Consider the following 12,719-nt stretch of genomic DNA (forward strand, 5'->3'; position numbering starts at 1 on the left):
TGATTTTCTCAGGGAAGATTTCTTGGAGAGGCTACATCCCAATGGCTCCTCACAAATATGTTATAAAGGTAAGCAATAACTACATAGTGCAGCGCGTTTCAAATATATTTTCACTCTGTCCACTAGAGGTCAGTCCAGAAGCATTTTATGTGTTTCCTCTGTATGTCCTCAATCTCATGTTGTTATGCATCTTATCCGGTCAACTTTTGCATGTCTTAGAACTACATCCCGCTGAGCCTTTTGTCAGTGAGTGAAGTGATACGGAGCAGAGGAAACTCATTCCATTAAAATCCATGTCGTTCATCCTCTGTCTGGTGCGTTGTCAGGAATAATGCACATCAGATGTTTTTGTTAAGTGCAACCTAAGCTTCAGGCCTCCTCGTTTGTTGATGTTTCATTTATTGAGAGTTTTGTAGTAGGGCAGCAGACATTTGTTAGGGATCTCTCACATCCTCAGTAATGCCGTGTGTGCCTCGTTGACCAGATATTGCATTCATTCGCTTTATTTGTTTCATATGCATGCCTGCGTATGGGCTGCACACCACCCCCTTCAGTTCGGCTGTGGGAGAAAAAAGGTTCCTTCCCACTGGGCACATAATGATACTGTTGTGTTACCCTGCCTGAGAAAATGCAAAGAGTCTCTACCATGCTTAACCAACTAACCACAAACAAATATGTTAGGAGCATTCAGCCTGAACAATGGCATTCAAGACTGCTCTTTTGAAAAACCAACATCACCACAATCATAATTTTTAAAGTATAAATTGATGACAGTACAGTGCAAGAATGTTAGACTGTCTGTTGGGCGTTATGAACAAAGAAATTGCTATCAATGCTAAAATTCCTAAATTCATTAAAATAAGTCCTTGGAAAGTATAGGCTTTTACTAAGCTTCTGGTAATTTGCTTTAATTGTAATTTTATAGTATAGCCAACAGTACAAATGAACTCTCACAGAATCTCATTGCAGTTTTCTACTTCTTCAGTAAAGTTCTTAGTCATAGTTGGTAAGTTAAGGTTAGTATAGTTGATATCAGAATGGCATATAGCACATTACCAGCCCTTGTGTCACCCCTCTAAAGCTTTTGATATTATGAAAAATAGGATCAATATAGCCATAGCTATTGCCATTATAGATTCATCTTGTTTTTACTGGAGGCTGTTCACTAGCGTTTTATGACCGCTGCATACTTTTTTGGTATTTTTAAAGCACCCTCCTTGCTCCAGGGAGCTGCTGTTGTGCCTCTTCTTAAATAGGCTTATTATTATACAGTGATCTACCACTTTTGAATCCTCCCAAAAATGGCCCATAGGCTAAACCACCGATCCATTGAAGAGCTTTAGTTTCTGCCTGGGACATTACTGCTGTCTGCCTTGTATTAGTGTTTCTGACTTGCCAATGTAATAGGTCAACCCAAACACCAGAGTCGTTTAACAATAAGAGAAATGAGGACTCGCAGAGCAGTTTTAATGTCAGAGGTTTATGTGCTGCTTAGTGTTATTGTCACTCTATGGATGAGCTCATATCGGGCCACACATTAAGTTCCTCTGTACTCTCAAGACACTGTTTGACGTTTTCCAGCTTAAGGGGGATTCTTACATGAAAAGTTGACAAGGCTAATGCAGTTTACATGTTAGCAATGTTACCAAAGTCTATATGGTATTTAGTGGTTCTCAAATTTCAGTACATATATTCTAACTAGTGGTACGCATGCTTCATCTTGTGGATTTAGTTTAGTTTAAATTAAAGCTAGCTTTGTGATTTGTGGTTTAGAAAGTGGTGCGCAATTAATCAAATGTAAAATCATCAATCATTTAAATTATTATTATTTCAAAACAATTATGAAAATCTAATACAATTAATGAATTACCCTTTGTTTAGTATGACATTTGCATGTACTCTGCCACTCAAACCCAGGATCAAAGCCACTTTGTCTCAAAACTCAAATATATTGTATGTCTCTGTACTGGTTAAATGTGACAGAAAATAGTAATCATTTGAATTAATTGTGATTTCAATTTTGACCCAAGCAATTGAGATTATCACTGACCATAATTAAGTTATTTCTAAAGACTTCTTTTAAGACTTTAATTTCATTTTTTCCAGATTTTTTCTCTGTAGTTAGTTGAATTCCATCTGAATTTATTTCTGGGTTAGACTTAATTCTTCAGATTTTCCATGAGGGTGGAGCTACTTGGAATGCACAGTTTGGACGAGTGTATGCTATGGCCTCTAGAGATCATGATTTAATTAATCACGTTAAATATGCCCAAGCCTGCAGTTTCTCTACATCTCTTAATTTCTCACACGGATGTTTCAGCTGTGCTTTGTTTGCAGTGTGTTACCTGGAGATATTCCTGTCAGTTCATGCTGCTGGAATTCCACTGCTGGGTTGTGTCTCTTTTGATCATCAAATAAAGACGACTCAGGTGTGCATACATTTCCCTGAATGGAGGGGAGCTTTGCACATAAATCACTTCCGAAAAGTCCACTCATACAAGCATCGGTTGTCAAAATCTGACATTTTTGAAAAATTACGTTTGATTTTATTTGTGAATGTGTGCTTTGGGGAAGCTCAGGTGACTCACAGCTGAGAGGGGGAAGGCGGTGAGAGGAAAAGGGAGGAAAGAAAAGGAGGGAGAGTGAGAGAGGGAGGGAGAGTGAAAGAGGTTGGAGAGAGAGAGGGAAAGAGTGAGGGAAAATGGTGAAAGTACAAATGAGATGAGGAAAGAGAAGGAGGGAAAGTAAGGTGAGAGTGTGAGAGGGGAAGGAGAGGCAGATGGTAAAAAGACTGAGGAAAAGAGGGGGAGAGTGAGAGAAGGAGGGAGAGGGGGTGAAAGAGAGAGAGCGAAAGGGGGTGGAATAGAGCTGGGAACAAGGCAAGTTGAAGGCATGGGAGTGAAGTTGTCACACCCTCAGATCTAAAGAGCTCCCCTGGGTCTCTCTGCAGACTGTAGACAGAACCAGGGAATGTTGGACAAAGGGAGAGAGATGCAAGTTTTATTGAGTGCGACCGCATCTGCTGCCCCTGCACCGCTAATGTAAACATCTGTGGCTGGTTATTGTTAGCCTGTGAGAGCTAAGTGCCGGCTCGAGCCGGTCTGGTTCTTATATAGAGCGATAGCAATGGCAAAGGGCAGTGAGGCTGGGGAGGAGGAGGCTAGATTCAGTCTCTCTGCATACTCTGGGCTGGGTGCAGCACCAGCATAGGCTCCGGACTCAGGGAGGATGGAGAGGCCGGTCTGGGAGAGAGATAAGAGAAGGTAGAGAGTGTTTTGGGAACTGAAAGTGATATAGACCAGAGCTCCTCAGTCTCAAAGAGGCTCTGAAAGTTTGAGTCACAAAGTTGTTTATATAGAAATTATTATTTTTCCAATGCCGTTCTCTCAAATATTTTATTTCCCCATGGTAATTTTTGTCATTGGCTTGTATGTTTTATAGTCTATTCAAAGATTTATTTTTGTTTTGGTCAAATATTTAGAAAAGGATAGTTATGAGCCAAGAAATTGCATCTACCGTACTTTACAGTATATGGTAAAAACTACAGATGCCTGCCACTAGGAGCCAGTACAGGAACATAATTGTTGTTAATTGTTTGACCTTTAAATTGTGACCTGGCCATATTGAGAGCCAGTAACTTGAGTATACTTCCAATCCTGCTACAGAAATATTTAAGGTGTCCCAAGACCACAAATGGTGTTCTTGTATTACCGTGTTCCTGTAAAAATAAAAGTTATAAATCAGACTTCCCTCGACAGTCCAAAAACCTGTGTAGACAAATTGGTAACTAACTGGCCCCTTAGTAAATCAATACCATAGATTGTGCCACCAAAAGGCCAAGTTACGAATAACTTGAATATATTGCATTTTTCACTACCTCTTTCTAATGCAACTACTCATTTGCATAGCATTATTGTCTGCTAACCTCTTTGGGCCCTTGTTTACTTACTAACTAGCCTTACAATTACAGTGTGTGAACATTCCAGCACTCTCAGTCTTATCTTGTCTCATTCATCATGTTCTGGTTTTGACTTGGCCGTGACTCGGCTTTTCTCACTGAGTCTTGACAACCGCACATATTTGAATGCCTCTCCTTTGTCGTTGTTGACTCTTTGTGCCCTGCAGGATGCCTGATTGGCAGTGGGGAGAATTAGGATATAGAGAAATTGAGCATAGCCTCCAGGAAGACGCAGCTCTTCTATTCATTGCTGTTTGACAAGACACAAAAGATGCCACAATAAAGGAATTGGTATAAAGTAGCCGCTTCCCTTTCTCCCCACAGCTTCGTCAAATAATAACTATAGAAAGACAGAACAAAGCAGTCTTGGCCCACTTTTGAATATATGAAAAGAATAACTTCCTCTAACTTGGCCCTCTATCAAGCTTTTCTATTCAACACGAGTGACAGTTACGCAAAGTATTTCCTGAAAGTGGTGAAATGAAGAATATGAAGAACATGATAGTTTGTGGGAATCATAAATAACAAGTAATTTCTCAGTTGGATGTTCCAAACACCTTCATTCAAAAGTTGGAACAGTGCATAAATGAATGAAACCAAATACTTTAATAACTGTTAAAATATGTGTATTCATATTAGGAACTCAAAAAACACATCAATAGTTCCAATGCTTTACAATTGTATGATTGGGGCAATGAATAAATACGATTGTTTAACATCTGAAGCATTTTGCAACAAATTCACAATGATTTGGTTTAAGATTTGTGCATAACTGATCATATTTTGTCTGTATGCACATTGTCCCAACTTTTTTTTGTAACTGATGGACAATAAAAGGTGGTAGTTTAGGCAGATATTCAATTATCATTTTTAACTGGTTGCAAATGGAAAAAGACACTGCTATTGTGCTATGTGTTATTCAATCCACAAAGTACAAGCCGCTTACAAAGATCTCGCTAAAGAAAGCTCATTTGGGAGGGGGAGGTCAAAGGTCGTGCCAAAGTTCACCTCACAGATCCACTGGTCACTCTTTGTGCTGTGAGTTGACAAATTTGGACCACATGATGCAATTGTCACCAGAGCCTTTGTTTAATTAGATTCCTCCCATTTTTGTGTCTCTCTTTGCAAAAACAGCACCCTTAGTTCAATCATTTGAAAGCTGCCAGTACTGTTTAAAATGGACTGGCCACACTTAGCACGTCTGTGTCACTGCTCTCCTGCACCAGAGCCCTAGATCGCGCTCATTCAAATTAATACTTTTCTCGTTAGCGTGATTGCATTAGTGGCATTCCTGGCAAAATTCCCCCTCTTCTCAGAACTGCCAAGCATCACATGGTGTTTTTGTGTGAGCGGCAGTGCACTGTTTATCATTACAGTCCACTAGTTTGTCATTTGGACCTGTCTCTTGGTTTAATCTGATTATACCAGAGTTGATCGACTGGATTTTTTTGGATTCATGCCCAAAACAGAGAAACAACTTTAACAATTGAGCTTCTGTGGTTCTCTATAAGCCCAGAACTGTCCGAGATATTGATCAAATTAACCTCTTGTCTTTCCTCCTCAGCTCCGAATAGCCTCTAAAAGTTAAAGCAGTGTACACTAACACTACTGCATTGATCTGGTCTTCTACTGGCCATAAAGAGCGACAGGTAAGATCAATACTTCCGAATTGGTTAAGAGTCTACAAAACGTGTTCTCAAATGCACTTTAGAATAATACCTGTGGTTCAACAACTTGAAATGGCTTCACAAAAGGGCTGCAACGATTAATCACAATAATGAAGACAACATGGCAAAAATGATAAACAAGTTGTGATTATTAGGCCTGTCATGATAACAAATTTTGATGCGCGATATATTGATGAAGAAAATATAGACGATAAATTATAATATTGAAACTAATTTATGGCACTGACACAATAACCCTAAAGCAGGATTATCCCCCCAAAACTATTCTAAATGTACAATATTGCTGAAAAATCATGAGCTGCAATAAATAAACAGCAGAATGAAACACACTTCTATTGTGTCATAGAAGTTATTTATTCAAACTTTTACAGCTTAAAAAATTACAAAAATGTCCCTGTAGTGAAAAGAAAATGTACACATGATAAATACTGACCCCAAAATTAGATTGTCCCAGCTTCATATATTGAATAAAGTTGATGTAGTTATTATTGTGACAGGGCTAGTGATTTTGTCAATTTAATATCACTTTTCTACCCCTTTTCAGTATCATTTTACTTTTTTGTGTGTGTTTTTTTATCTCAAATTTTCTTTTCCTTCTTTTTTTTTTTTATTTGATTTTTTTTTTTATCAATATTGATGCACAGTCCATAATATTTGCTCTAACATATTTTGTGCTTTTTGGCTGTGTTTAGTGATTAATGACCAAAATGTTTAGTTTTGTATATGCCCCCCTTTTTTCTTTCTCCATGTCAACTTTTCTTCTTTGTACCTAGTTTTCCTGTTTCTTAAGTTGTTTTTTTTAGTTTGTGCCAACGCCAAAGTTTGTTTACCTCCAGCACACTTACAATACCAAGAGTGAGTGAGGACAGCATATTTCCAGGGAGTATACTCATTTAAAAGTATAAGCAAGGTATCTGTGTCACTCATCTCACACTGAAGAAACCGCAGTGGGTCCTTGACTGGCATAGTTTTGACAGACAAGGTCAGAGCCTGTGTTGCTAGGTTTTCCCACGCATTGATAATTGTCGGAGCAGTCAGCTGAGGCCACCAGTCATCCATGGAGCGAGACAAAGACGAAGGATGGAGAGAATACTGACGGAGAAAGAGCTGACAGGCTACATGCACACATTTCATACATGAGAGGAGCGCATATGAGAGGGGCGGGGCTAGTTTCCATGGCATTCACGAACTCTGCGTTGATTCATGTTTCTGTTTGAGAAAGAAAATCATGCAAATATTTAATCATAAAAGTTCAACTGCATGGGTCACAGCTCTTATGATGGGGGGCAGGCAGGTCTCTTAATGAATGCAATATATTTTGTTGTGGTTCCCTATGATCAGTGGTGCATTTAATTATTGTTCAAAACATAATATACCACTGTTAGTGTTATTACGTAGAGTTAAAAATAGTTGGGCAATTAATCGAATATTAATCAAGACAAAGATTCTGTCATGTCTAATCGTCAATGATCAGCTGGGTCTTTTCAGTCAAGAGGTCTACAGCCAATCCTCTGTCGGTAAAAGCATTTGGTTTAGAGCAGAATTCAGACTTTGGAAGACAAAACTGGACCATTATTTTGTGTCTATCGTGTTTAAGTTCAGGAAATCAATAGTGAAAAAGTAAAAATGAATAAAAAATCAAGATTGATAGATATGAGGGAAAGAAAATCGTGTTTCTTTTTTGCTAAATTGTTCAGTAGTACTGGGATGATTATAGGACCCATTTTTAGTCTTATAGTGAAACATTTCAATATAACATCTATTATTTGCTACTACCTACTGTAAATCATATTAATATATAAAAATAATGTATTCAACCTTCCTCAGAGTGAACTCGGACTGTCAAACTCACACTTGAATTTACATTGCAGTCAAGCTGTCTTTACAATTTCTTACTGAAAGTATTATTCCTTTAGTAATTCCTTTATAATTGTTAAAGCGGGATTCTCATAGTTCAGTAGCACCTCATACAAAGTTGCAGGGAGAATTCAGGCAAAGACCAACAATACCCATATCAGTCATGTGGTGGCACCATTTCCTCTGGTTAACCCAAAGTGAGGAGCCCTGTAGTCTTCCTCACTTGAACAAAACTCCCTCAAATAAAACATTGGCTCATCCGTTCTCACAGTGTTTTATTCCCAACATTGACTGAGCCTAAAACAGTAACTCAATTTGAAATGACGGACACAGAATCAATTTAGTTTTCGATTGGGACTTGTTTTATTCTGGACAAGGAGCAGCCTGGGCCTTCCCCTCCACACCCTGCTAATTCATCTGTGCACGTCATCTTGAGAGAAAAGCTGCAGAAACATCCCTCATGTCTGGGTTGTAAGAGTTTAGTCATCCAGTCTGCTTTGCTTCAGCCCACGGGACGAACTTGGCCCAAAACAAAGCATTTAGTGTGCAATGTTACCGAATGCTTTCTTAAAACTGACTACTAAGTCTTTTCTTTGCAATATCACATTCAATTGTATTTTTATTTTAATCGTTTTTTCTCTGTCATTTAGTGGGTGGTCTCGGTCCAACTTCCTCGTCTAGGGAGCAGTTGAGTTCACATGAGATTCATTTTTGCTCTGTGCAGTGGGCAGCTTTTTGCACTCAAGTGTAAACTATAATCAGGCAAGCTGCAAAGATGTAACAGCCACCTAACCAGCGCCGGCGTTTCAGCTCCTCAAGTCCCTCGTAGCTTATTGTCACTGACACGATGACATAGTGCTCGAGGAATTCACTCTCGGCCCAAGTTTGTAAAGCGCTCTTAAGTTTAGAGCTGAGGCACTATGTAAAGTAAGAGTGGATTAGAGGAGGTTTCATTGAGTCTATTACTCTTCTGGTTTAATACAGTAATCCTTATTTATAGTGTTTATTTTAGAACTATTTGGTGCAGTGGCCTCCTGGGAAGCGGCCTGAAATGTGCGGCCAAACTGTATTTTATTATTAAAATCCAAGCACTAGCTCTCAACTACTCGGTATCTCTTTAATCTGACCATGCATCTGATTAAATGGACTCCCGAGACCTGATAATAACTGTGCAGAGATGTACTACTAGTCTTCCACAAATGTAAAAAGGAAGATTAAAATCATGATTCACTCCCAGATTGTCAGTTAACTCACTCTACGCCTTCTTTTTTCTGCTGTGGTCCATATCCATATTGGTCGATGAATAAAAATGTTGGTCAAGTCTCCATTGACAGATTAGTTTACTACTAGTTTACAACACAATCACTATTATTTAGGAGGTTGTGGTTGTCCTCCATAACAATGCATTGGTATAGGAAATTTAACATATTGCTTCTTGTATCAGCAAAACATACAAAGGCAGCATTTTTACCTCAAGATTCGTATGATAGATATTCAAATAAACAGCACAGGTGTAAAAATGTAACTGTTTTTAGTAGATTGTGAACTGTAAGTAACATTTAAATGACCCCAGGAAGAGCAGCTGACGCAGAACGCTGCAGATGCTAATAGGGATCAAAATTTAAAATAAACAACAATAAACATGTCCACTCTTGGCTCAGCAGCAAAACATGTGGAACAGTGGAAACAAGTATTTGGTGGAAAAAGAGGAAAAAGAGGTCACTGCTACAAACAGTGAAGTAATAGTAAAAGCATTATGGCCCCCCTCTGCATGTTCATTGGTTCAAACTGTGCAGAGTGCTGTCATTGTGTGCGTGGGCAGGACATTTGGCTCATCCCAGTTAGGAGCTATACTTATAATTTGCCGGTTGCAACAGGAATGGCATTTTCTTTTAAAACCCTGTTGAAACACGTGACTGGCTGACTGTGGGGTGCTCAAATTAAAACAATAGTGTCACCGTTTATATTTTCCTTTTGCTATGTTGCTTAGCTACTCAATAAATGTTCCTGATTAGTCAAGTCATGATGATTACTATAGATTCATCATGATAACAATATTGGAACAATAATGAACAATATTGGTTTGTGCTCAGTTTTTACTGTGTGTATGTTTTCTTTGCACTAGAGGGTTTATTTTTGAGTTTATAGTTTCCCAAAAAGATTTAAGACTTATTATAGAAGCTAAGTAGGACTAAACTGTTTTATTCTGTTATTTTACAGCTCATAAACTGCATTACATTTAGAAAAGGGTTTACTGACATTATTATTGTGCCAGTGGCATAAAGTAGTTTCAATAACATCTTGTATGTTGATGTTTTCTGTAGAAATATAGAACACTTCCATTTTTTTTTATTGTGACAAGCCTATTCCTGATAACATAGAGTGCAGTGGATTAACGTTTTTACTGAGTGCATTCACTGGTTTAGTATCATGTAATCCCTATTTATTTACAGCCTTTATCTTTGAAGTTTTCTGTGCAGTGACCTGGGGCAGCGGCTATATTGTGAGACTTAGAAAAGAGGATATGTTTTTATGAGGAGAGAGGAGACACAGGGGGTTAAACAGGCTGCATTTTTGGGAGGAGATTGGTCCAGAGATGGCTAGACTGAAAATGCAAGTAGCCAGGGAGTCGTGTGAGTGGCCTGAGGTGGTGTTTGAACACAAGGTCATTAGAATACAGGTATTGTGCCTGCTATGAGAAAAATACAATAGCTGATGTCAAATTTGCAATTCTCATTCAATTTTCAGTGTTTTATTAATTCCAGTGCAGTGTTTCATCTTTGATTCATGTGTTTCTCAAGCTGTGGTATACAGACTTGTTCAGGTGGCACTAATGAGACTTTTACAGTTTAAATCCTGACATGATCAAGATTTACTCCTGTTTTATTCCTAGTTTTGATAATTTATTGGAAAATTCTTGCATTTTTTTTTTTTTTTTATAGAAGAAACCTTAAAGCTACATTACCTGATTTTAAAACCACAAAACTAGGAAACGCATTTAAATCTGTCTGACTATTTTCAAGCTTTCACAAACCTTTTGATGCATTGACAATATTCATTTGCATATTACTGCTTTTTTAGACTGCAATGTGAAAAGAGGAGGGAGATAAAAAACAAAACAAACAAACACGACTTTATTGCACTGCTTTTACAAACCAATTTATTTACAAGAATGAAGTTGGGTATCCCAGGTTAAATTGTGAAACTATTATAAGAATTAAAAATCATTTCAGATTTCTTGTTTAATACTGGGTTAACAGGCTTAAAGTGTAACCCGTCGGAGACATGACATTTAGTTCTCTGCAGAAGACGTTGTATTCCTTATTAGTTGATATTGCTCTCATTGAAAATACCTCTTTAAAATATTTTCGACCATTTCTAAAGCTGAACTAATACACATCATAAGCCTAACACTGAAAACCTTATCCAGCTTCTCTCTGCATGTAACAGGTCCCACAGATCTGGGGAGTGGAGGCTCTGTGAGCGGCCTGCCTGGGGTGATGTTTGAGCGCGTAGGGGGTCGTTGTGGTTTGTCCTGCTGTCAATCACCCCATGTTCCTATTTCCTTTGTTGTCTACCAGCTCAATGCCCCTCAGCAACCTGCCTCTGTCCTGTGCCTTTGTGTTACAGTGTGGGAACTTCGCCGTGCTGGTGGATCTCCACGTACTGGCCCGAGGCGACCGGCCGGCGGACCCCAGCTGGTTTACGGCGGGCCAGGTTGAGGTAAAGCCATGCAGAGGAAAGGCGGGTGTGAAGAAGTGTGACTGAATGTATGGCTTCTGTTTCTGTGGGGGACTTTTCAACACAGAGCTGCAGCGTGGAATCCAAGATGACTTTGAGCCCCCTGTCTTTTATTCCTCTGGCTTTTTATTGTTAAAGGAAAATCAAAAAAACTCAGGCCACTTAGCTCTCATTTCGGTTCGTTTAACAGGCTTCTCAAGACATCTAAGGTTGCTTGTATGGCCAGGCAATACATTTTAATCCTGATAAAAAAAATAGAATATTTGAGATAATAACAATATCATTGACCATAGTTGAATACATAATTGAGGTATTTAAAATATTTTTGCTAAACCATTTATGCTCTAAGTTTTAGTTATAAAATTAGTTTCCACTTCTCCAGTCTTTTCTCTGACATTTTTATCCCCCACAATCAGTGTTTAATCTGCTCTGGAGCTAAGTGTTAGAAATTTGCTGCAATCTTTGTCCGAACCCTCTTGCATCTGAGAGGAAAATCAGCTGCAGCGCAGACTGCATACCACCCCCACAGCAAACAATGATGTGTCATGAATGATATGATATGGCCCAGCCCTAGGTACTCATGTAAATAAATATGTTTGAAAAAGAACAAAATTCTCATGCTTTTATATTTTTTTTTCAGGAAGTTACAATGTTGGTCCGTGATGCTGTGGACCAAAGAGTGAAGCAGTACACCGAGGCCCTCCACAACAGAAGAGTTCCCAAGCACAAGAAAGAGCTGATGCCAGCATCTGCCTTTTATGTAAAAGGTATCAATACTAATCAATTTATTTCATAACAAACTGATTAAATAAACTGTTACGCACTAAGTCAGAATTATTTTGACAGTGTTTTTGATTTTAGTTTCACATTCCTGAGAGATTGAGTCATCCAGGTCTTCCTTTTCTTTGTACTAGGTGTGTCTGTCAGCAACTTCCAAATAACTCGATGGTTTACTCTGGCTGAGAAAACCATTAGATTCACATAGAGCAGATAGAGTATGGTGCATGTGCAGTAATTGGACTTCAGGGTTTTTCATGCAACAGAGGAATAAAATTACAAAATGTAAATCTAAAGCGTTTGACGGCTACCTGCTTGAGCTGAGAGTGGTTGGAAAAACAACAGAACTAGTTGGGACACGGTGGCTCTACGCCCAAGGGTGTGACCCGTGGAGCAGGAGCTGATACCAGTCTTTATATTGTACTGTACTGTTGAACTTGGCACGTCCAGACTTCACTTTTACATGTCCCGTAAAATAGCTAATGTGGCACTGTGTTTAATGTGGACTGGACACACCTGTATTTGTGTATAATTACAGGTAACTGGAGAAGATCAAAACCAATGCTGACTCAGGTTTCTATACATACATCTATAAATCACCATGATGTGGATAACATTAAATATTGTCGATGGCATTCCCTGTCTGCCTGTGTCACATCTCCAGCTATGTGCTCCAGCAGACAGGTTTCTCACAGGTA

The 12,719-nt window shown here is 38.8% G+C and overlaps 1 protein-coding gene across 1 annotated transcript in view; it reads left to right on the forward strand.

The window, feature by feature from the left end:
• slx4ip (SLX4 interacting protein) overlaps positions 1-12,719 on the forward strand; it is a 44,335-nt gene that overhangs the window by 393 nt on the left and 31,223 nt on the right. Inside the window, exons 2-4 of the mRNA XM_055227398.1 lie at positions 13-68; positions 11,134-11,226; positions 11,885-12,011. Of these exons, the coding sequence (XP_055083373.1) occupies positions 42-68; positions 11,134-11,226; positions 11,885-12,011 (247 nt within the window). The 5' untranslated portion in view covers positions 13-41. The remainder of the gene's footprint in view (positions 1-12; positions 69-11,133; positions 11,227-11,884; positions 12,012-12,719) is intronic.

The sequence above is a fragment of the Periophthalmus magnuspinnatus genome, chromosome 15 (assembly GCF_009829125.3).
Source record: "Periophthalmus magnuspinnatus isolate fPerMag1 chromosome 15, fPerMag1.2.pri, whole genome shotgun sequence".
Taxonomy (NCBI): domain Eukaryota; kingdom Metazoa; phylum Chordata; class Actinopteri; order Gobiiformes; family Gobiidae; genus Periophthalmus; species Periophthalmus magnuspinnatus.